This window comes from Periophthalmus magnuspinnatus, chromosome 5 (genome assembly GCF_009829125.3).
Source record: "Periophthalmus magnuspinnatus isolate fPerMag1 chromosome 5, fPerMag1.2.pri, whole genome shotgun sequence".
Taxonomy (NCBI): Eukaryota; Metazoa; Chordata; class Actinopteri; order Gobiiformes; family Gobiidae; genus Periophthalmus; species Periophthalmus magnuspinnatus.
Window position 1 is genome coordinate 15,801,719 of NC_047130.1, and position 20,504 is coordinate 15,822,222.

At 47.1% G+C, this 20,504-nt stretch overlaps 1 protein-coding gene across 1 annotated transcript in view; it reads left to right on the plus strand.

The window, feature by feature from the left end:
• Window positions 1-1,154: 1,154 nt before the first annotated feature.
• The window catches only part of kif21b (kinesin family member 21B), a 79,327-nt gene continuing 59,977 nt past the window's right edge, over window positions 1,155-20,504 (plus strand). The window contains exon 1 of the mRNA XM_055222111.1: window positions 1,155-1,604. Coding sequence (XP_055078086.1) covers window positions 1,564-1,604 — 41 coding nt within the window. The 5' untranslated portion in view covers window positions 1,155-1,563. The remainder of the gene's footprint in view (window positions 1,605-20,504) is intronic.

Consider the following 20,504-nt stretch of genomic DNA (forward strand, 5'->3'; position numbering starts at 1 on the left):
TTTGGAGCTGGTTTGTGTTTGGAGCGGGTTTAGAGCAGCAGGTTTGTGTTTGGAGCGGGTTTAGAGCAGCTGACAGGAGAGGCGGGACCAGACGGCACAGGCGGGCTGGGACTGGTCAGACGGATGTGATTGACAGCTGGGGGTGTGAATAGTGGTGGAGCCGCAGCCTGTCAGTTTAAAGAGATCATGCTGCGTTCAAGGAAACTGTAGAACGTTTAGCCTCCAAACATGGTCTATGAGGTGATTAAATGTTTGGTGATGACATATTTAAAAGAAATACTAAATACTCAAATTTCAAACTTGATTTTGACACTAAGGAATAGACTCGATGCCGATTCCAATAATAATAATAATAAAAACCCTCTTTATTTACACACTGTGCACATTAAATGTACTTTGTGTTCTATTCCCATGAGTCTTATATCAGTGTCCAGTAGGTTCATAGTGGTTCATGGTCCTGTTTAGTCCTGGTTTGGTCCCAGTTTGGTCCAGGTTTAGTCCAGTAGGTTCCATAGTAGTCCAGATCCAGTCCACTGTATTTCTGTAGCACATTTAACACAGTTTCCAAAGCTGGAGTCACTACACTGCTCCAGTCGTCTATAAATCCATAAATGATAATTTCTGTTAGTGCCAAGGTCCATTCTTCTGCTGTATTTATCCAACCACACCACAAGGTATGGGATGGAAACAAAACACAACTCCAGGTCTGTTTGAGATGAAAAAAAACAACATTAGAACAGATCAGAGAATAGTGTAATATGAGCCCTGTAAATAATATTAAATGTTCAGAAATCATATGATCAAATTTTGATTAAAACCCTGTTTGTTAGATTTGATATATAACATTTGAAATTCTTCTTGCACAATGCTGTATTTTAACTGTATTCAAACTCTATACTAATGTTCTATTTAAATGGTTAGACTAGCAAGATTTACGCACAGAATCACACAGGAACAGATGAAATTACGCGTCTTCAAAAAAACTGGAACGCCTTTGTGTTTTTTCTTCTGACGAATGTGAGATTTCCATTTTTCCCAGGTTCCATGAACGCGCCATGAGCCCTTCACTGGCCTCTCTCATTCACAGCGTGTCGGTGAGGCTCAGACAGCAGTGTGCAGTGGTGTGCCTATGCAGACGTGCGCTCTTTACGCGCGGATTAAAACAGGATGTAGCGGTTTAACGCTGACTGCGGAAGAGCTCACTTCAACCCCGCTTTGACGCGCGATGTGACGGATAACTTCACCCAGAAATGTCCGCTCCTACCACCACCGACACCACCACCAACACCCACACCAGCCCCACGAGCAGCACCACGGAGGAGCAGCCGCCGCAGCACACTCCAGGAGCCTCCCCCGCGCGCAGCTCTGTCCCCGGGTGTCTCTGCTCCTGACGCCCGCTCCATGCAGCTCTGTCCCCGGGTGCCTCTGCTCCTGACGCCCGCTCCATGCAGCTCTGTCCCCGGGTATCTGTGCTCTTGACCCCACTCCATGCCTCCTCGTAGCCGCTGCTTTCTCCACGCGTGTCTCTGGTTCTTTTCTGGGTTTTAAGAAGGGGAAGCGCTAATGGCCAACCCGGGAGACTGCTGCGTAAAGGTGGCGCTGAGGTGAGTCTGACTCCTCTGTCCCTGTCTGTCCCTGTGCTTAAACATCTCTGCAGCTCTGACAAACGCGTTGGCTCCCCGGGATATCATTTTTTGTGTTAAACCTTGTGTTCACGTGTCACTCCTGAACGTTGCAGCTGGTTTTGCGCTGACTCGCCTGAACACCTTGCTTGGTAATAGCACAGGGTGGAACTGTGTTGATAAAGGCACGTTATCTGCACATGCACGAGTTCACGGCGCGTCTGGGCGCAGGGGCAGTGGCTCTAAACGCACAAGAACACATTTGTGGCTAAATAAGCACATTTTCTTTTAATTCCGCTGCTGTTCTACCGCATTTCTCCCGCACACGGCTCTTTACAGTGGCACACACGGCTCTTTACAGTGGCTCAGTGCGTCTTGCTGACTTGCATGACAAAAGAGCCGATGCTTTCTGTGTTATTGCCTTTGTTAAAGGAGCCTAAACCCGTCACTGCAGCCTGGAGAGAGGCCAGCTGGAGGAGGGCTAGACATAATTGTAGTATTGTTTTAAATGGGCTCTTGTAGCTAACGGGGAGCACTTGTTTGGCTAAAACTGGAGGTGTGACAGCAACGTGATGTGATGTGGATCAGGCTTTGTGCAATGTGACTTTTGGAGATTCATTTTACTGATTTGACCTGCTCCTAAATTTCTACATTTTCAAGCAATTATTTGGCTATGTTTTATTATACGATTGTCAAAAGTATCGACACTAGATCCTCATGTTTCACAGGTATCGATACTAAAAAAGTCCCATTGACAGAAATGAACATTTCCTGAATCTGTTTATAATGATGTTGAGCTGCATCTTTCACAAGTATAACGCACATAGACTAGTATACACCCATGGACCACTATGAATCTATTGGACTAAATCAGGACTAAACCAGGACCAAACAGGACCATGGATCACTATGAACCTACTGGACACTGAGGGATTACACAGATATAAGACACATTGGAACAGAACACAATGTTGAACAGCACAAAGTCTAAAGAAAGAGGGTTTTTATCATTGTGGGATTGGGATCGGTATCGAGTATTGATATTGTGGTTGTAATAGGCAAAGGTGATAGCAGAGATATCAAACATGTATTAAAGAGGAGGTATTACGCAAAATACACTTTTTAAATCTTTCTCCCCTGTTATAATGTTCTTCTATATCCATGCATGTTTGAGCAATCTACTGATCTCTCCCAGGCCCAATACAAACCTAATTACAGTTAACAGTACGAGTATGTACAAGGCTCCGCCCACAAGCCAACATCACCCATGCTCCCAGACGACAGTTCTGCATAAATATAAAAAAAAAACATGATACAAAACTGTACACAGTAATTTGACAAACCTGATGTGATGTGCAGTTTCATTAGTGGGATGCAGCTGATTGTGTTGTGATAGTGCTCTGAAGGAAGAGGGACTTAGAGCAGAGAGCAAAGGGAGCTAATGAGTTGTTTTTGGGTGAATATAGAATTTTCAAAACAGTAAGGAAACATGGTGATAAAATATGTTACGTATTACAGTTAATACCCCATAGAAGTGTAACACCTCCTCTTTACTGTATACAGTGTGTCATCACTGATATGTTTTATGTGGAGGTGTTGTTTGATTTTCACCCCCTGTTGTCAGCGGATATGGAACTTTCCGATCACAGATGTGAGGGCAGGTCAGGGGCAGGCGCAGGAGCAGGGGTAAAAGGCCTTTCTCTTCACTGTAAATATTAGCTTTAGCCGTTTTAACTGACTCATGTGACGACACGTGTGATTAAATGCTGAGCTATAATGAACCATCTGAAATAAGAACCATTTAACATGTGGCAGTTCTATGTTATAAATGTGTTTATGTTTACATAATTTCAGTCTATATAAAGATTAATTTACTTTGACTTATTTATATTTATTTATTTGTATTTTAAAGTCTTAGTTTGTAACTTTTTAGCCAAAACAGGTTAGAAACAGCAGTTGTTGTTTTGTTTTTTTTCATTTTGGATGTTTTTATTGGTCAGAAAAACTTGGGTCCTCTGAGTGGGCTTGCATCTCCACAACCCTGACTCAGCACCTCTTCCTCTTTCCATGGAAATGATGTAGAAGTGACAGTAGCTCAGTTCGTAGAGCATTTGTCCACTGATCTGAAAGCTGATTGTGCGATTCCAGCTCCCACAAATGAATGCTGTTGTTGTGTCCTTGGGCAAGACACTTAACCCTCCTCTCCCTCAGTATCTTTGTACAGTGGTGAATGTGTGTGTGTGAATGGGTGAGTGTTTCTTTCATGTAAAGTGCTATATAAAAAGGTGACTGTTTACCATTTCCTACCTCATTGGAGAATGTTCCGAAGTGTGGCTTTAACTTTGTTTCCATGGCTCATACAGGTGATGTGCCACCTCCAGAAAGTTCCACACTGCACCTTTTAAGTGATTAGTTTGTCCTCTGAGATAAACAGGCCTAAGTGAATATTGTTACACACTTCCTACACCAGTGAGAACACACCTGACTCTTTGTGTCCTTGTTTACGTTCGCTGTATGCTAATGCTAATGCTAACCACACAAACTGACCCACCTCCTCGATCTGTAACTGAAATGTAGCTTCATAAAGGAGCCATTTTGAGGACCATTTGTGGTGCACTGATTAGTCCTGAGGGGATCCTGGTTTAGTCCTGGGTCAGACCTGGTTCAGACGTGGTTTAGACCTGGTTCAGACGTGGTTTAGACCTGGTTCAGACGTGGTTTAGACCTGGTTTAGTCCTGGTTTAGTCCTGGTTCAGACCCGGTTTAGACCCGGTTTAGACTCGGTTTAGACTCGGTTTAGACCTGGCTTAGTCCTGGTTTAGTCCCTGCTGGAGGTGGCCCTGGAGGGGGGGATGTCTGGGTGGGTGTATGGGGGGAGAGGGCAGTGTTTTTGGGCCACAGCTGATGTCCCTGTCCCCTCGGGACGTGTGAAGCTCTGGAGGTCTTTGTGTTTGGGGCTGGTGGAGGAGCAGAGGGGAGGAGAGAAGGAAAGGATGAGCAGAGAAGGAGACGAAAGGAGGAGGGGAGAGGAGGAGGATTGGGGCAGAGCTGACAGCTGCAGGAAACACTTTTATTGATTTACGGTTTGACAAAAAAGACTTTCATTAATGATGAGACTGAAGACATGGGTCATTATGAGACTTAGTCCTGGTTTAGTCCTGGTTTAGTCCTGGTTTAGTCCAGGTTTACTGTAGTCTAGGTTTAGTCCAGGTTTAGTCCTGGTACTTTTCTTGTCCTCTTTTTGTGATTGAGAGATGAGCAGGAGAAGTGTAAGTGCTGCCATGTTTCTGTGCCCTCAGGCTCCTCTCTTTCTCTTTTTCTCTGTCCACAGAGCGACTCCTCTCTCCACTCCCCCCCCTCTCTCGCTCTCTGTTCAGTTGTTTTAGGGTCAAATGCTTCAGTCATCCCTGTCCTCCATTAGTGCAGTCTAGTGTTTTCTCTCTCCCTTTCTCCGTTCATTTACAGTTGTTTTAAGGTCAAAGTCTTTCTCTTTCATTCTATCTCTTTCACTCTTTCTCTCTCTACGTTTACAGTTGTTTTAAGGTCAAAGTCTTCCTCTCTCACTGTATCTGCGTTTACAGTAGTTTAAGGGTCACACTCATCCCATTTCTTTTAGTGCAGAGTTTAGTTTTCTCTCTTTTTCCCTCTCTCTGTGCACTTGCCTTAAACGACTCGCTCTCATCTGCCCTCCTTTAGTCCATAATAAAGTCCACTCCTCCTCCTTCTTCTTTTCCTCCTGTATAATTGTTGTAGGGTCAAACTCCTCGCTCGCCCCGTCCTCCATCAGTGTACACAGTTTAGTATTTCCTCTCTCACTTTCTCTTTCTCTCTCTCTTTGTCTCTCTCTGTTCAGTTGTTTTAGGGTCAAACTCTCTCCCTCTCTCCTTTAGTGTACACAGTGTAGTATTCCCTCTCTCTCCTCCCTCTCCCTTTTTCTCTCTGCACATCATTCTGTTGTTGTTGCCCCCCCTCCTCTCTCTCCTCCATATCTCCCTCTCCCTTTCCTTCTTTCCCTCTTTATCTCTATACATCATTCTGTGACCTGTTGTTTCTCCACCTTTCTCCTCTCTCTCCTCCCTTTCTCCCTTTCCATCTTTGCATCTTTCTCTTTCTCTCTCTACCATTCTGTGACTTGTAGTTTCTCTCTCTCCTCTCTCTCCTACATCTCTCCTTCTTTCCTTCTCTCTTTCTCTCTGTCCATCATCCTGATGCTATAAAACTTTTCATTTCCAAATGGCCCTGGCTGGGCTCCAGACTCTGCTCCTGTTTTTTTCTGATATGAGTCTGACCGGAAGTGTGTGATTGACAGGTGGATTAGCCAATCAGGGACAGTCTTGACCCGCCCCTATCAAAACAAACATGGCCGCCCACGAGGAAAAAGAAATGAACAAATATCACAGCCGGCGTCACAACAGAGACAGACAAATAAAGACCAGACACACAGAGAGGAGGAAACAGAGAGGGGGAGGGAGGAAAAGAGAGAGACAGGGGAGGAAGAGGAGGAGAGAGAGGGGGAGGGGGAGAGAGAGAGGGGGAGGAGGAGAGCGAGAGAGAAGGAGGAGGAGAGAGAGAGGGGGAGGAGGGGAGAGAGAGACAGACTGACAACAACGGGAGACAGAGACAGAGAAATAAAAGACCAGACACAGAGGGGAGGAAACAGAAAGGGGAAGGAAACGGAAAGGGGGAGGAGGGAGGAAAAGAGAGAGCGAGAGAGAGAGGGTGGGAGGAGGGGAAAGAGGACAATGGGAGACAGAGCCAGACAAATAAAGATCAGACCCACACAGGGAGAGGAGAGGGAAAGAGGGAGAGAGGGGGAAGAGGGAAGGAAAGGAGGGGAGTGAGAAGAAAGAAAGAGAGGGAGAGAGGAGGGAGAGGGGTGTGAAGGAGAGGAGAGAGAGGGGGAGAGAGAGGGGGAGAGAGTAGGGAGTGAGGACAATGGGAGAAAGAGAGACAAATATGGCGCTCGTACTACTGTGAACGAGAGACGAAGAGGAGGACGGTGAGAGACAAGAGAGAAGAGAGAGGAGAGAGAGAAAGATGAGAAGGCATAAAAAGAGCAGAGAGGGAGAGCGAAAGAGGTAAATAGACAAGGGGGAAGAGAGGAGGAGGATGAGAGAGGGAAAAGGGGGGAGGTAGAGAGGAGGACAGGGGGAGGTGGTGGTGTTGTGTTTTAATTGTGCTGCTGTAGTCTGCCCTGTTTCCTGTGCTCCAGCCTAACTTGTGTGTGTGTTCGTGTGCGTGTGTGAGTGAGTGTGTGTGTGTGAGTGCGAGTGAGTGCGAGTGAGTGCGAGTGAGTGCGAGTGAGTGCGAGAGAGTGCGAGAGAGTGCGAGAGAGTGCGAGAGAGTGCGAGAGAGTGCGAGAGAGTGCGAGAGAGTGCGAGAGAGTGCGAGAGAGTGCGAGAGAGTGCGAGAGAGTGCGTGAGAGTGCGTGAGAGTGCGTGAGAGTGCGTGAGAGTGCGTGAGAGTGCGTGAGAGTGCGTGAGAGTGCGTGAGAGTGCGTGAGAGTGCGTGAGAGTGTGAGTCATTTGTAATTTATTAAGAAAAGTCAGAATAAATCACATTTTACCACTTTCTTAATCTGTTCATCACACAGACAGGGAGGGCATCTGACACACAGGGAGGGCATCTGACACACAGGGAGGGCATTGTGCCGTTTTCTTTTGTCTATTTTGTTTGTGGGACTTGTTGTTTTCTTAAACGGATCGGGGTCAAAGGGAAGTGTGAAACCTTTTTCATTTCTCTCTCTATCCCTCCATCTCTCTGTTATCTTCTTTCTCTCCTCTATTATCTCTCTTTCATTCTCCATATTCTCTCTCTTGATCTGACTCCCTCTCACTCTCCTCACGTTTTCCTCTCTCCCTTCTCTCCTATCACTTCTTCTTCCTTTCCTCCTCCTCCCTTTCACTCCCCCTCACTTTCTCCCTCCCTCTCATTTTCTCTCTCCCTCTCCCCTCTTCTCTCCCTCTCTCCTCTCCTTCTTCACACTTTTTCCTCCTCTCTATCCCCTTCTTCCTTCTCTCCTCCCCCTCCTCCCTCTTCCCTCCTCACACTCCTTTCCTCTCTTTCTTCCCTCACACTCCTCTCCTTCCTCCCTCTCTTTCCTCTCCTCTGTCTCTCCTCTCCTCCCTCTTTCCTCCCTCCCTCCCATTCCTCCCTCCCATTCCTCCCTCCCTTTCACTCCCACTTGTTCCCTCTCCCCCTCTCTCCTCCCGCACACAATTTTTCCTCCTATCTCACCATTCTTCCTTCTCTCCTCCCACTTTCCTCCCTCACAGTCCTCTCCTCTCCACACTCTTTCCTCCCTCACACTATTTCCTCCTAACTATCTTCCCCTTCTTCCTTCACTCCTCCCTCCCCCCCACACTCCTCTTCTCCCTCTCCTTCCGCACACTCCTCTCCTTCCTCTTTCCTCCCATCCTCTGTCTCTCCTCTCCTGTCTCTCCTCCTTCTCTCTCTTCTCTCCTCTCCTCCCTCACACTCCTTCGTCAGTGTTTCTTGTACTTTACTGTGAAATTATCAGAATTCTTGTGAAGCGATTTGACTGAGCAGTGTTCACAAGCTCCGCCCACCTCCACCTGCTCCGCCCGCTTTCACAATCTTCTACAAGCTCCGCCCACCTCTCATTTTCAAAGTCAGATCTGAAAACCAAATGTGTGTCACCTTCCCCTGTTACATAATCTGACCTCTGACCTCTGAAGTCCTGGAATTTCCAATCTCTACTGAACCCAATGTAAAACGAGCTGTTAACTTGAAACCTACCACTTCATGACATCACAAGGTGGAACAGAGCATTTTGAGCTTTGGAGATGTAACAGACTAATAATAAAGTGTTACTCAAACACGTGTGAATGAAACAAAACACAACTCCTGGTCTGTTTTTGAGGTGGAAACAGCATTAGAACATGGATTAAAGTTACAAGAGTCAGTTTTGTGTGATACAGGACCTTTCAAAGTTCACATTTTAAAATCCTCTGGAAGGTTTGAACTGACAAATGCAAGAATCACATTTTGGATCATGTTTGTTGCCACGAAGGCCTAAATTCCTCTGACCGGTGTCGGCTCATGATGGACATGGAGCTGGTGGTAGTAGTGAGCCCAGTGTTTTGCCGTTGTTGCAGAATGACTTCCTGTATCATGTCTTCACTTCCTGTATCGAGTCGGCACTTCCTGTTCACTTCCTGGTTTTCAGCCTCAGGTCTTTGTGCAGTTTATCAAGTTCACGTCTCTCTGTTTTAAGTTTGTTTTGGTTAAATTTGAACTTATGGTTCTTTTTGATGAGGGAAAAACAGTTTTTTATTTTAAAGTTTATCATTTTAAGTTCATAATGTTGATTCTAATATTGAGTGTATGATCAGATTTATAATGTTTAGATCAAGAGTCAGTTTACAGCACACACAGTTTGTCCAGATCTTTCTCCTCTTTTTCTCCTTTTCTTCTTTCCCCATCCTCTCTCCTCTCTTTTCTTCTGTCTCTTTCTTTCATTTCTTTCTTTCCCCCCCTAATTTCTTCTTCTTTTTTGTCTCTTTCTCTTTCTCTTTCATTCTCTATCATTCTCTCCTTTCTTTTTCCTCCTTCATTCTTTCTTTCCTTCTCATTTCTTCTTCTCGCTCTCACTCCCCTCTCTTTATCTCCTCCTTCTTTCCCCCTCCTCTTTCTCTCCTCTCTCTGTTTTTGCCTCTTTCTCTCTCTCCGCTCACAGCTGCAGATGACACCACTTCTCCTCCTCTCTCTCTTTCTCTCTCTCTTTCACACAGTAGCTTATGTGTGTATATTTAAATGTCCTTCTCTCTGTCCTCTTTCCTCCCTCTCTCTCCTTATTTGAATGCCCCCCTCCTTCCTCCCTCTCTCTCATGCACACACACCTCTTCCCTCTCTTCCTCTTACACAGTTGCATTTTTCAGTAGTTTCTTTCTCTCCCACTGTCCTCTACCTTCTCTCTTTTCCCTCTCATCCTCTCCTCCCCCTCTCTTTCTTTCTTCTTTCCTCTCCCTCTCCTTCTCTCTCCTCTCTGCCCACTCTCTCCTCCTCTTCTTCTCTCCTCCCTCCTCTCTCCTCTCTCACACAGTAGCACATCTCTCTCCTTCCCCTCTCCTCTCTCATCCTCCCCTTCTCCCCCCTCTCACAGTAGCACATCTACCTCTCCTCTCCTCTTATCCTCCTTCTCCCACTCTCACACAGTGGCTCTTGTCTCTCTCCTCTACCCTTTTCCTCCCTCTTTCTCTCTCACATGGTGGCTGTTGTCTCTCTGTCTCTCTCACTCTCTCTGTCTCTCTCTCTCTTTCTCTCACACAGTGGCTCTAGTGTCTCTCCCCCTCTCCTCCTCTCCTCCTCCTCTCCTCTCCTTCTTTCTCACACAGTGGCTCTTGTCTCTCCTCCTCTCCTCCTCTCTCTCACACAATGGCTCTTGTCCCTCTCCTCTCTTCCTCCCTCTCTTTCTCTCTTTCACACAGTGTGCGTTGTGTGTTTGTATTTAAATGTTCTTTGGGATGAAAGAGACTTCAGTTGTAACATTTGCATTTGTTCATTATCAGGTTCATCATAAAGTCTCTGGTCTCGCCTCTCCACAGACGTCGCCTCTCTTCTGTTTTGAAGTCTTTTTAACGTCTCTGTCTCTGATTTTTACTGTTTTAAAACATGAAAAACAGAATGTGTTCAATTTAAACATTTGGTTCAAAGTTACATCCTAATTACTCACCATTATGAGTTTATAAGCACTTTTCACAACTATGAGAGGCCAAAATAGAGTAAAGGCTAACAACAACTATCATGCTAACTGTGCACTTCCTGATTAACGGACAATACGCTTTATAAAATGCTTTTTAATTGGATACAGACAGCACACAGTGGACTTATTTTGACCTCAAGAGTATGACAAATCGTGTTCAGATCCTTTTAAGCAACGATTTTCCCCAAAAAAACACATTTTTTTGGACATTTTTAATCCGTAGACAGTTTAGGCATTACTTAGTGAAAGAAACTGTGTAAATCCAATTTCCATACTGAACTTGAAGTGGCCATGAGACTGAGTTTGGTGAATGAGTCCATCTGCCTCATAATCACCTCAGTGTAATCAGCTTAAACACCCAGACCTGAGCAAGATGGCCGCTGTCAACAAACTAAGCTACTCAGACTAGCATTATTAGCTACATGTGTGAGGAAGAGGAGAGGGAGAGAGGAGAGAGAGAGTAAAAGGAATGGAGAAGGGGAGAGAGAGGTGGAAAGATGAGAAGAGGGACCATCAACCAGTCTATCAGTCGTTCTGTCGCTCACTTGTTTAGTCGCTCAGTTGCATCACTCAGTTGCAACAACAAACTAAGCTACCCATGCTAGCATTATTAGCTACATGTGTGAGGAAGAGGAGAGGAAGGAGAGGGAGGGAGGGAGGAGAGAGAGTAAAAGGAATGGAGAGGGGAAGAGAGAGGCAGAAAGATGAGAAGAGGGACCGTCAACCATTCGCTTAGTCGCTCAGACGTGCAGTCGCTCAGACGTGCAGTCGCTCAGACGTGCAGTCGCTCAGACGTGCAGTCGCTCAGACGTTCAGTCGCTCAGACGTTCAGTCGCTCAGACGTTCAGTCGCTCAGACGTGCAGTCGCTCAGACGTGCAGTCGCTCAGACGTTCAGTCGCTCAGACGTTCAGTCGCTCAGACGTTCAGTCGCTCAGACGTTCAGTCGCTCAGTCTCTTAGTGGTAGTTGCTCAGTCGTTCAGAAGAGGAAAGGAAAGAGGAGATGAGAGGGAGAGAGGAGGGATGGAGAGGAAAGAAGAGTAATAGAAGGAAGATGAGGACAGAGAGGGGAAAGAAACACGGTAAAGGAATGGAGAGAGGGAGAGAGGAGGAAAAGGAGAGAGAGAGGAGAAAAAAGGAGAGAGGGAGGGAGGAGGAGAGAGTAAGGGGAGGGATAGTGGGAGAGGAAGGAGGTAAAAGTATAGGGAGAAAGAGAGAGGAAAGAGGAGGAATAGAGGGAAGATGAGGACAGGGGGAGGAAAGAAACACGGTAAACGAATGTAGGGAGAGAAACGAGAGAAGGAGGAGAGGAAAGAGAAAGGAGAGAGAACAGTACTCGGTGTTCAGCTACACACAAGAGGATAGAGAGGATATTTTCAGGCCCAATGGAAATGTTGTATATTTTTGGCATTTTGAAATTAAATCTAATATTCCATGAAATTCTAGGAAAATGCATTGATTCTTTAATAATGAAAGTCTTGTGTTTTGGGTTGGTGTCTGTTTAAGATCGAGTATCAGCCTTTCACCTCTGACCTGATTCACACAATCGTCGTCTCACGGCTCAAAACAAAATCTCAAATGAATCTTAATCATTTTAATGGGAACAAATTAATGTTTTCAAACACATGAATATATTTCTCTTTCTCTGGACGATATTTGCCAGAAAAATGTAAAAAAAAAAAAAAAAATCTATTTTGGCCAATAGGGAATAAAAGTTAATAAAAGTTTCAAATAAATTTTCATTTTAGGTTTCTGTTTCTGTCATAGACTGTTTATATAAATGGACATAGCAAACATGCTAGCCGCCGCGTTCCAAACAGGAAGTGATCATGGACACACTTCCTGCTCCATTGACTCTGGCTCCAATTCACTTTCTGTGTAAAAACTGTGTCCTCTCTCTCTGTAACTGCTGCTGTCAGACTCATCATTTTGGTCTTAAATGTTTGTATTAACCCGCTCTACATGATCCTGGGGTTTTTGTTTCACTATTGTGTCTGTAAATCAACATATGAACATTAATAACCTTCTTTCCCTGAGAGATTATAACTATAGAGAGACACAAGCAGAAAGCAGCAGATTGAACCATTTTCTTCATACAGTCCTCCATTTTGTCAGTGTTAAAGTCCTGTCTGCTCTGGTGTGTTTGTTTGTGACGTTTCCTTTTGTCGTCGACACATGAATAAACTGATTGACCACACGACGACACGCCTTTAACGCAAAACTATGAGAATCTCCCTCCTCTTTATCTGTCACAGAGGAGGAGGAGGAAGGAGAAGGAAAGAGTGGAGGGAGAAGGAGACAGGAGGAGGAGAGGTAGTTGGAGGCTAATTTGGCGGCCATGTTTGAGCAGAGGGACACAGCTGGGGAGGGATTAAAGGAGGTGTTTAGTTCTGTAAGGCACAGTTTACAGTGAGGAGCGTTTGAATAAGGCCCTGGAGAGATCTCTAGATTACTGAAACACAGACGACATACAACATTTTCAACATTGAGAAGGAGAACACTCTGGGGAGGAGGACACTCTGAGGAGGAGGACACTCTGAGGAGGAGGACACTCTGAGGAGGAGGACACTCTGGGGAGGAGGACACTCTGGGGAGGCGGACACTCTGGGGAGGAGGACACTCTGGGGAGGAGGACACTCTGGGGAGGAGGACACTCTGGGGAGGCGGACACTCTGGGGAGGAGGACACTCTGGGGAGGAGGACAATGAGAGAGAGTTGTTGGGGTATAGATATGGGATATAGGGGAGGAGAGAGTGGAGAGGAAGGGGAGGAGAGGAGGAGGGGGGGGGGGGGGGATGGAGCCCAAACGACGCGTGACCCAGAATTAGACCCAGTGACGCAGACGGACACTCGTCTGAAACACTCAGACATCACAGGAATCAGGGACACATCTATGTCTCTCTGTCTCTCTGTCTCTCTCTGTGTCTCTCTTTCTCTGTCTCTCTCTCTCTGTCTCTCTTTCTCTGTCTCTGTCTTTCTCTCTTTATCTCTCTCCCTCCAGAGTGGACACTATAATAAGGAAAAATCTCAAAGTAGAATAGTATTTTGTTGGTATATTTATGTATTTATATATTCGGGGATTTATATATTTGTATATTTATACATTTGTATTTGTATATTTATACTGCAGTGTCAAAGTAAAAGTTTGGGCTGTGATGGTCAGATTGTATAGAAGAGAAAGCTCCCACTGAACGACGGAGCGACGGAACGACTGATCTGAGACTAAAGTTTGGACCAATCGTGTTAAATGTGATTTTAATGTTTTCTATTTTAATGTGACTCTTTTACAAACCCTCGTGTCATTTTATCGATCGTTTTTGAGGCCGTGGAAATAATAGTTTAAGTAAAGTAAGATCTATTTTTTTATTTCTTTCATATTTGTCTCTCCAAAAAGGAAGCAACTCCATCCATCCATCCCTCCATCCCCTCCTCCTCCTCCTCCTCCTCCTCCTCTCCTCTTTTAAATGTAGGTCTGTGTGAGCCGAGCCTGAGGGCGGCTCCATTCAAATCATTCGCTCTTTTTGGGTCAACCCCCCTGTCTTCCTGTCTTCCTGTCTTCCTGTCTTCCTGTCTCCTTCTCTCTCTCTTTTTGCAGAGACAGAGAGGGAGAGACATTTGATCTTTTTAGATTATTTGTTTAAAAAAAATCAATTTGTTCTGATTAAAAGAGCGATTCAGCATCTGCTCCAACCCTGCAGGGCATCTGAGCTTTTTCAAACAGGAAGTGAAACCAGAGTCATTAAGTCCTCCACAGGGACAGAGGAGAGGAGGAGGGGAGAGAGGAGGAGGGGAGAGAGGAGGAGGGGAGAGAGGAGGAGGGGAGAGAGGAGGAGGGCAGAGAGGAGGAGGGCAGAGAGGAGGAGGGCAGAGAGGAGGAGGGCAGAGAGGAGGAGGGCAGAGAGGAGGAGGGGAGAGGGGAGAGAGGGGAGAGGGGAAAAGACAGAGGAGGACAGAGGAGGACAGTTGCTGTTTTTTTGCCTAAAATGTTCTGACCTGTAACTTGTGTCTCCGTGGAGTACATGTTTAATGCCACACTGCGGGACTTTGTAGCAGAAGAAAAGCCCAGCGTGGAGTCTGTTTCTCGTCTTCTGTTCATCCATCTCTTCTCCTCTGGGCTTCTCCTCTTTCACCACTGTCACTGATAACTCCATCCATCCCTCTATCAGTCTATCTCCCCTCCTCCCACTATCTCCCCTTCCTCTCTCCTCTCTCTGCTCTTTCCTCCCTCCTCCTCCTCTCCTTACCTTTTCTCTCATCCCTCTCTTCTCTATGTCTCCTTTCCCTCCGTTTCTCTCTCTCTCCATGTGAAACTTTACTAACCCTTGTCTCTCTCTCCTTCCCACCCTCCCTCCCTCCCTCTCTCTCCCTCCCTCTCCCTCCCTTCCTCTCTCCATGTGAACCACTCCTTCTCTTTCTAGTCTTTCTTCTTTCTTTCTTCTTTGTCTCTTTAATGTTTTGTTAAACTTTTACACAGATGGAACACTTAGATATAGACATCAAACCACCACGCCTCCTCTCCTTCTTTCAGCTCCTCTTCTCCTCTTCCTCTCCTCCTCCCCTCTCTTCCCCTTTCCTCCTCTCTTCCTCCTCCTCCCCTCTGCTTCTCCCCTTCCCTCTTCCTCCCTGTTCTTTTGTCTGTTCTGAAAAGGTGACTCTCCCTTTGCCCTTCACTCTCCTCCTCTCCTCCCCTCCCCTCTCCTCTTCCCTCCTCCCCTCCTCTCTCCTCCCCTCCTCTCTCCTCCCCTCCCCTCTCCACCTCCCCTCTCCACCTCCCCTCTCCTCCCCTTTCCTCCTCTCCTCCCCTCTCCCCTCTTTCTCCTCCGTTCTTTTGTCTCCTCTGTAAAGGCGACTCTCCCTTTTTCCCTCCAGTCGTTTTATGAACAGATCAAACCTGAATTTTATTGTTTTGTTTTAAATGTAAAATTGTCCAAACTTCCTGCTGCTTTTGTGTCGTCTGAAGTAGTTTTCTTTTCAAACCTCGTCTTTTGTTTCCACGCCGCTGAAGTGGGCGGGGCTTGTTTATTGTGGCGTTTGGCATTTAAAGGAGCTGTAACCTGCTTCTTACTGTTTTAAAACGGTTCAACCCTCCCACCTGACCCCCTGTGTGTCCAGAGCCTTGTCCTGTGTCCAGAGCCTTGTCCTGTGTCCAGAGCCTTGTCCTGTGTCCAGAGCCTGTGTCCAGAGCCTTGTCCAGAGCCTTGTCCTGTGTCCAGAGCCTGTGTCCAGAGCCTTGTCCAGAGCCTTGTCCTGTGTCCAGAGCCTTGTCCTGTGTCCAGAGCCTTGTCCTGTGTCCAGAGCCTTGTCCTGTGTCCAGAGCCTGTGTCCAGAGCCTTGTCCTGTGTCCAGAGCCTGTGTCCAGAGCCTTGTCCTGTGTCCAGAGCCTGTGTCCAGAGCCTTGTCCTGCAGACAGACACACAGGTGTGTCTCAGTTTATGGACAGGCTTCACTGAGTCCTGATTGGCTGCAGGTCAGACCAGCTTTGAACCTGCAACACAAATGAGAGAGTCATGTGACTTTTTCCTCGTATTGATCAGAATTTTTTTTTTAGTTTTATTTATTATTTATATTTATTAGTTTTATTTATTTAAAACTGGCTGGCCTGGGAACGCCTTGGGGTCCCACCGGAGGAGCTGGAGGACGTGTCCGGGGTGAGGGAAGTCTGGGAGTCCCTGCTTAGACTGCTGCCCCCGCGACCCGGCCCCGGATAAGCGGAAGAAAATGGATGGATGGATTTATTTATTATTTTATTTGCCTTATTAAAACCAAAACGGAAATTCATTCAATATAAATATTTCTGTCTGCTGTTCTCCCACCTTATACTGTCTACCTGCTCCTGTCTGCTCCTCTCTGCTCCTGTCTGCTCCTCTCTGCTCCTGTCTGCTCCTCTCTGCTCCTCCCCGCTCCTCCCCGCTCCTGTCTGCTCCTCTCTGCTCCTGTCTGCTCCTCTCTGCTCCTCCCCGCTCCTCCCCGCTCCTGTCTGCTCCTCTCTGCTCCTCCCCGCTCCTGTCTGCTCCTCTCTGCTCTTGTCTGCTCCTCCCCGCTCCTGTCTGCTCCTCTCTGCTCCTCCCCGCTCCTGTCTGCTCCTCCCCGCTCCTCCCCGCTCCTGTCTGCTCCTCTCCGCTCCTCCCCGCTCCTCCCCGCTCCTGTTTGCTCCTCTCTGCTCCTCCCCGCTCCTGTCTGCTCCTCTCTGCTCCTCCCCGCTCCTGTTTGCGCCTCTCTGCTCCTCTCTGCTCCTCTCTGCTCCTCCCCGCTCCTCCCCGCTCCTCTCTGCTCCTCCCCGCTCCTCTCTGCTCCTCTCTGCTCCTCTCTGCTCCTCCCCGCTCCTGTCTGCTCCTCTCTGCTCCTCTCTGCTCCTCTCTGCTCCTCCCCGCTCCTGTCTGTCTGTTCTAATCTGAGTGCACCGTGACGTGGCAGATGGAGGTTGTGTAATCTGTCCATTATAATCTGCCCTGGAGCCGCTGAGTCAGAAACAAACAGCAAACTGCAAACAGCCCAGTGTAGTTTAAAGAGCGTCTGCAGGGGGCGCCCTTCACAGCCCAGTGTAGTTTAAAGAGCGTCTGCAGGGGGCGCCCTTCACAGCCCAGTGTAGTTTAAAGAGCATCTGCAGGGGGCGCCCTTCACAGCCCAGTGTAGTTTAAAGAGCGTCTGCAGGGGGCGCCCTTCACAGCCCAGTGTAGTTTAAAGAGCGTCTGCAGGGGGCGCCCTTCACAGCCCAGTGTAGTTTAAAGAGCGTCTGCAGGGGGCGCGCTTCACAGCCCAGTGTAGTTTAAGGTGAGCGTCTGCAGGGGGCGCCCTTCGCATAAACATAATCTACATAGGCTCGCGTTTTGAACAAGCCAAAGTCTGATAGTCTGATTAATTTGTTGTGCAGGTGTGAGTGTGGCTCCTCTGTTGTACAAGTGTGAGTGTGGCTCCTCTGTTGTACAGGTGTGAGTGTGTGGCTCGTGTGAGTGTGGCTCCTCTCTGTTGTGCAGGTGTGAGTGTGTGGCTCGTGTGAGTGTGGCTCCTCTCTGTTGTACAGGTGTGAGTGTGTGGCTCGTGTGAGTGTGGCTCCTCTTTGTTGTGCAGGTGTGAGTGTGGCTCCTCTCTGTTGTGCAGGTGTGAGTGTGTGGCTCATGTGAGTGTGGCTCCTCTCTGTTGTACAGGTGTGAGTGTGTGGCTCGTGTGAGTGTGGCTCCTCTTTGTTGTGCAGGTGTGAGTGTGGCTCCTCTCTGTTGTACAGGTGTGAGTGTGTGGCTCATGTGAGTGTGGCTCCTCTCTGTTGTACAGGTGTGAGTGTGTGGCTCGTGTGAGTGTGGCTCCTCTCTGTTGTACAGGTGTGAGTGTGGCTCCTCTGTTGTACAGGTGTGAGTGTGTGGCTCGTGTGAGTGTGGCTCCTCTCTGTTGTACAGGTGTGAGTGTGGCTCCTCTGTTGTACAGGTGTGAGTGTGTGGCTCGTGTGAGTGTGGCTCCTCTCTGTTGTACAGGTGTGAGTGTGGCTCCTCTGTTGTACAGGTGTGAGTGTGTGGCTCGTGTGAGTGTGGCTCCTCTCTGTTGTGCAGGTGTGAGTGTGTGGCTCATTTGAGTGTGGCTCCTCTCTGTTGTGCAGGTGTGAGTGTGGCTCCTCTCTGTTGTGCAGGTGTGAGTGTGGCTCCTCTCTGTTGTACAGGTGTGAGTGTGTGGCTCGTGTGAGTGTGGCTCCTCTCTGTTGTGCAGGTGTGAGTGTGTGGCTCATGTGAGTGTGGCTCCTCTCTGTTGTGCAGGTGTGCGTGTGGCTCCTCTCTGTTGTGCAGGTGTGCGTGTGGCTCGTGTGAGTGTGGCTCCTCTCTGTTGTGCAGGTGTGAGTGTGTGGCTCGTTTGAGTGTGGCTCCTCTCTGTTGTACAGGTGTGAGTGTGTGGCTCGTGTGAGTGTGGCTCCTCTCTGTTGTGCAGGTGTGAGTGTGTGGCTCGTTTGAGTGTGGCTCCTCTCTGTTGTACAGGTGTGAGTGTGTGGCTCGTGTGAGTGTGGCTCCTCTCTGTTGTGCAGGTGTGAGTGTGTGGCTCGTTTGAGTGTGGCTCCTCTCTGTTGTGCAGGTGTGAGTGTGTGGCTCGTGTGAGTGTGGCTCCTCTCTGTTGTGCAGGTGTGAGTGTGTGGCTCGTGTGAGTGTGGCTCCTCTCTGTTGTGCAGGTGTGAGTGTGTGGCTCGTTTGAGTGTGGCTCCTCTGTTGTGCTGTCGGAGCTGTGCAGGCTCCACTTCAGTTTCACTAGTTTTAACAAATTATTATAATTAAACAAATCAAAGCGTTTTAGTTGAATTTCTCGCTTAATCGTTTCAGCCCTAAATTCATACTTTCATATTTCATATTGTTTATGTAATCCCTCGTTCAGACGGTGTAAGGGTTATGTAATCCCTCAGTCACAGGACATAGGGCCATGTGAGGAAAATAATCTGCTCATATTGATCATGATTTACCAATCTGATTTTACTCCAGGTTTGTTTTTGAGGAGGTGACGTTATAACATGGCTTCGAGTTAATTTTGTGTAATACAGGACCTTTAAGAAATGTAGGCTCTTTGTTTAATACTACAGTGTGGAACATTCACACAAAGGACACACAGGATTTGAACAGTTCTGTAATAGTCAGTATGTATTTCCATGTCCCTCTGAGTCTGAATGACTGGACTTAATGTTTATGTAAACAAGGACCTTTCAGCTGTTCACTCCACACGTCCATGTGTGACACAGACCTTTCAGCTGTTCACTCCACACGTCCACGTGTGACACAGACCTTTCAGCTGTTCACTCCACACGTCCACGTGTGACACAGACCTTTCAGCTGTTCACTCCACACGTCCACGTGTGACACAGACCTTTCAGCTGTTCACTCCACACGTCCATGTGTGACACAGACCTTTCAGCTGTTCACTCCACACGTCCACGTGTGACACAGACCTTTCAGCTGTTCACTCCACACGTCCACGTGTGACACAGACCTTTCAGCTGTTCACTCCACACGTCCATGTGTGACACAGACCTTTCAGCTGTTCAAATAGTAAAGTACTGTACTCAAGTAAAAGTTTTAGGCATTTGTACTTTACCTTTAATAATAATGTTGACACAAACTGGTCACCTCCCTTTAAATGTGTCTTTTGTATACATTTCCCAGGATGCACTGGGGTCAAGTCTGCTGTCATCACTGTGATGAGACTCTGTTTATGTGTAAAACAGGAGCTGAAGGAAGAATACAAAGAAAGAATAGAACATAAATAGGAACATGTGAGAAGGGAGAGAAAGAGGGAGTGATAGAGGGAGAAGAGGTGAGGGAAGAACGAAAGAGAGAGCAAGAGAGAGGTAGCAAAGTAGAGGGAGAAATGGAGAGAGGAGAGAGTGAGTGTGAATGGGTGATGGAAGAGGGAGATGAGGACAGGGGATAGAGAGGGAGAGGGAGAAATGTTTGTACTGTTCATGTTTTGCATTCAGTGAGTCGGAGAGGGAGGAAGGGGAGGGAAAGACGGAAAGAAAGGGACACAGAGAAGGAGAGAGAAGAGACAGAGAGAGATAGTGGAAGAGAGGGACAAAGCTAGTGGAGAGAGAAAGAGAGTGGGAGAGGGAGAGATGGCTTGAGTCATGTCTTTTGTTACTGACCATTGTTTTTACTGAAAACAACCTGAGAAGGAGAGAGAGAGAAAAGGGAGATAAGACTGGACTTGTTTGTTTACCTGGATTCTCACACTTATGTTTTTCACAATAAAACTAATAAAACCTGAGCCCCTGTGATACAGATCACCATATTTTCCAGACTATAAGTGGCACTTTTTTCATAGTTTGTTTGGGGGTGTGACTTATACTCAGATGTGACTTTTATGTGAAATTATTAAAATATATAATTTCACATTGTTGTTGTCACACTGACAACTGTGTGAGGTTTACTCTAGACTTGTGTACCAGTATGACAGCCATTTACCTCCAGAGCGATGCTTCATTTTCCTCCGGAGCAGGTGGAGTTGTTCAGAAGTGACACCGAGGATGAAGAATTAAATGGATTTATTGATTTGGAGTGAGATCCAGAGTAAACTTTTTAGCTTGTTTTTTATGCTTTAGTTATGTGATTAACTGTTAATATGTTATTTAAACAGACCAGACAGTTTGTTGTCTGTGTTACATTAGCGTGTTAGCGTAGTATTCAGCCTGTTGTTGTG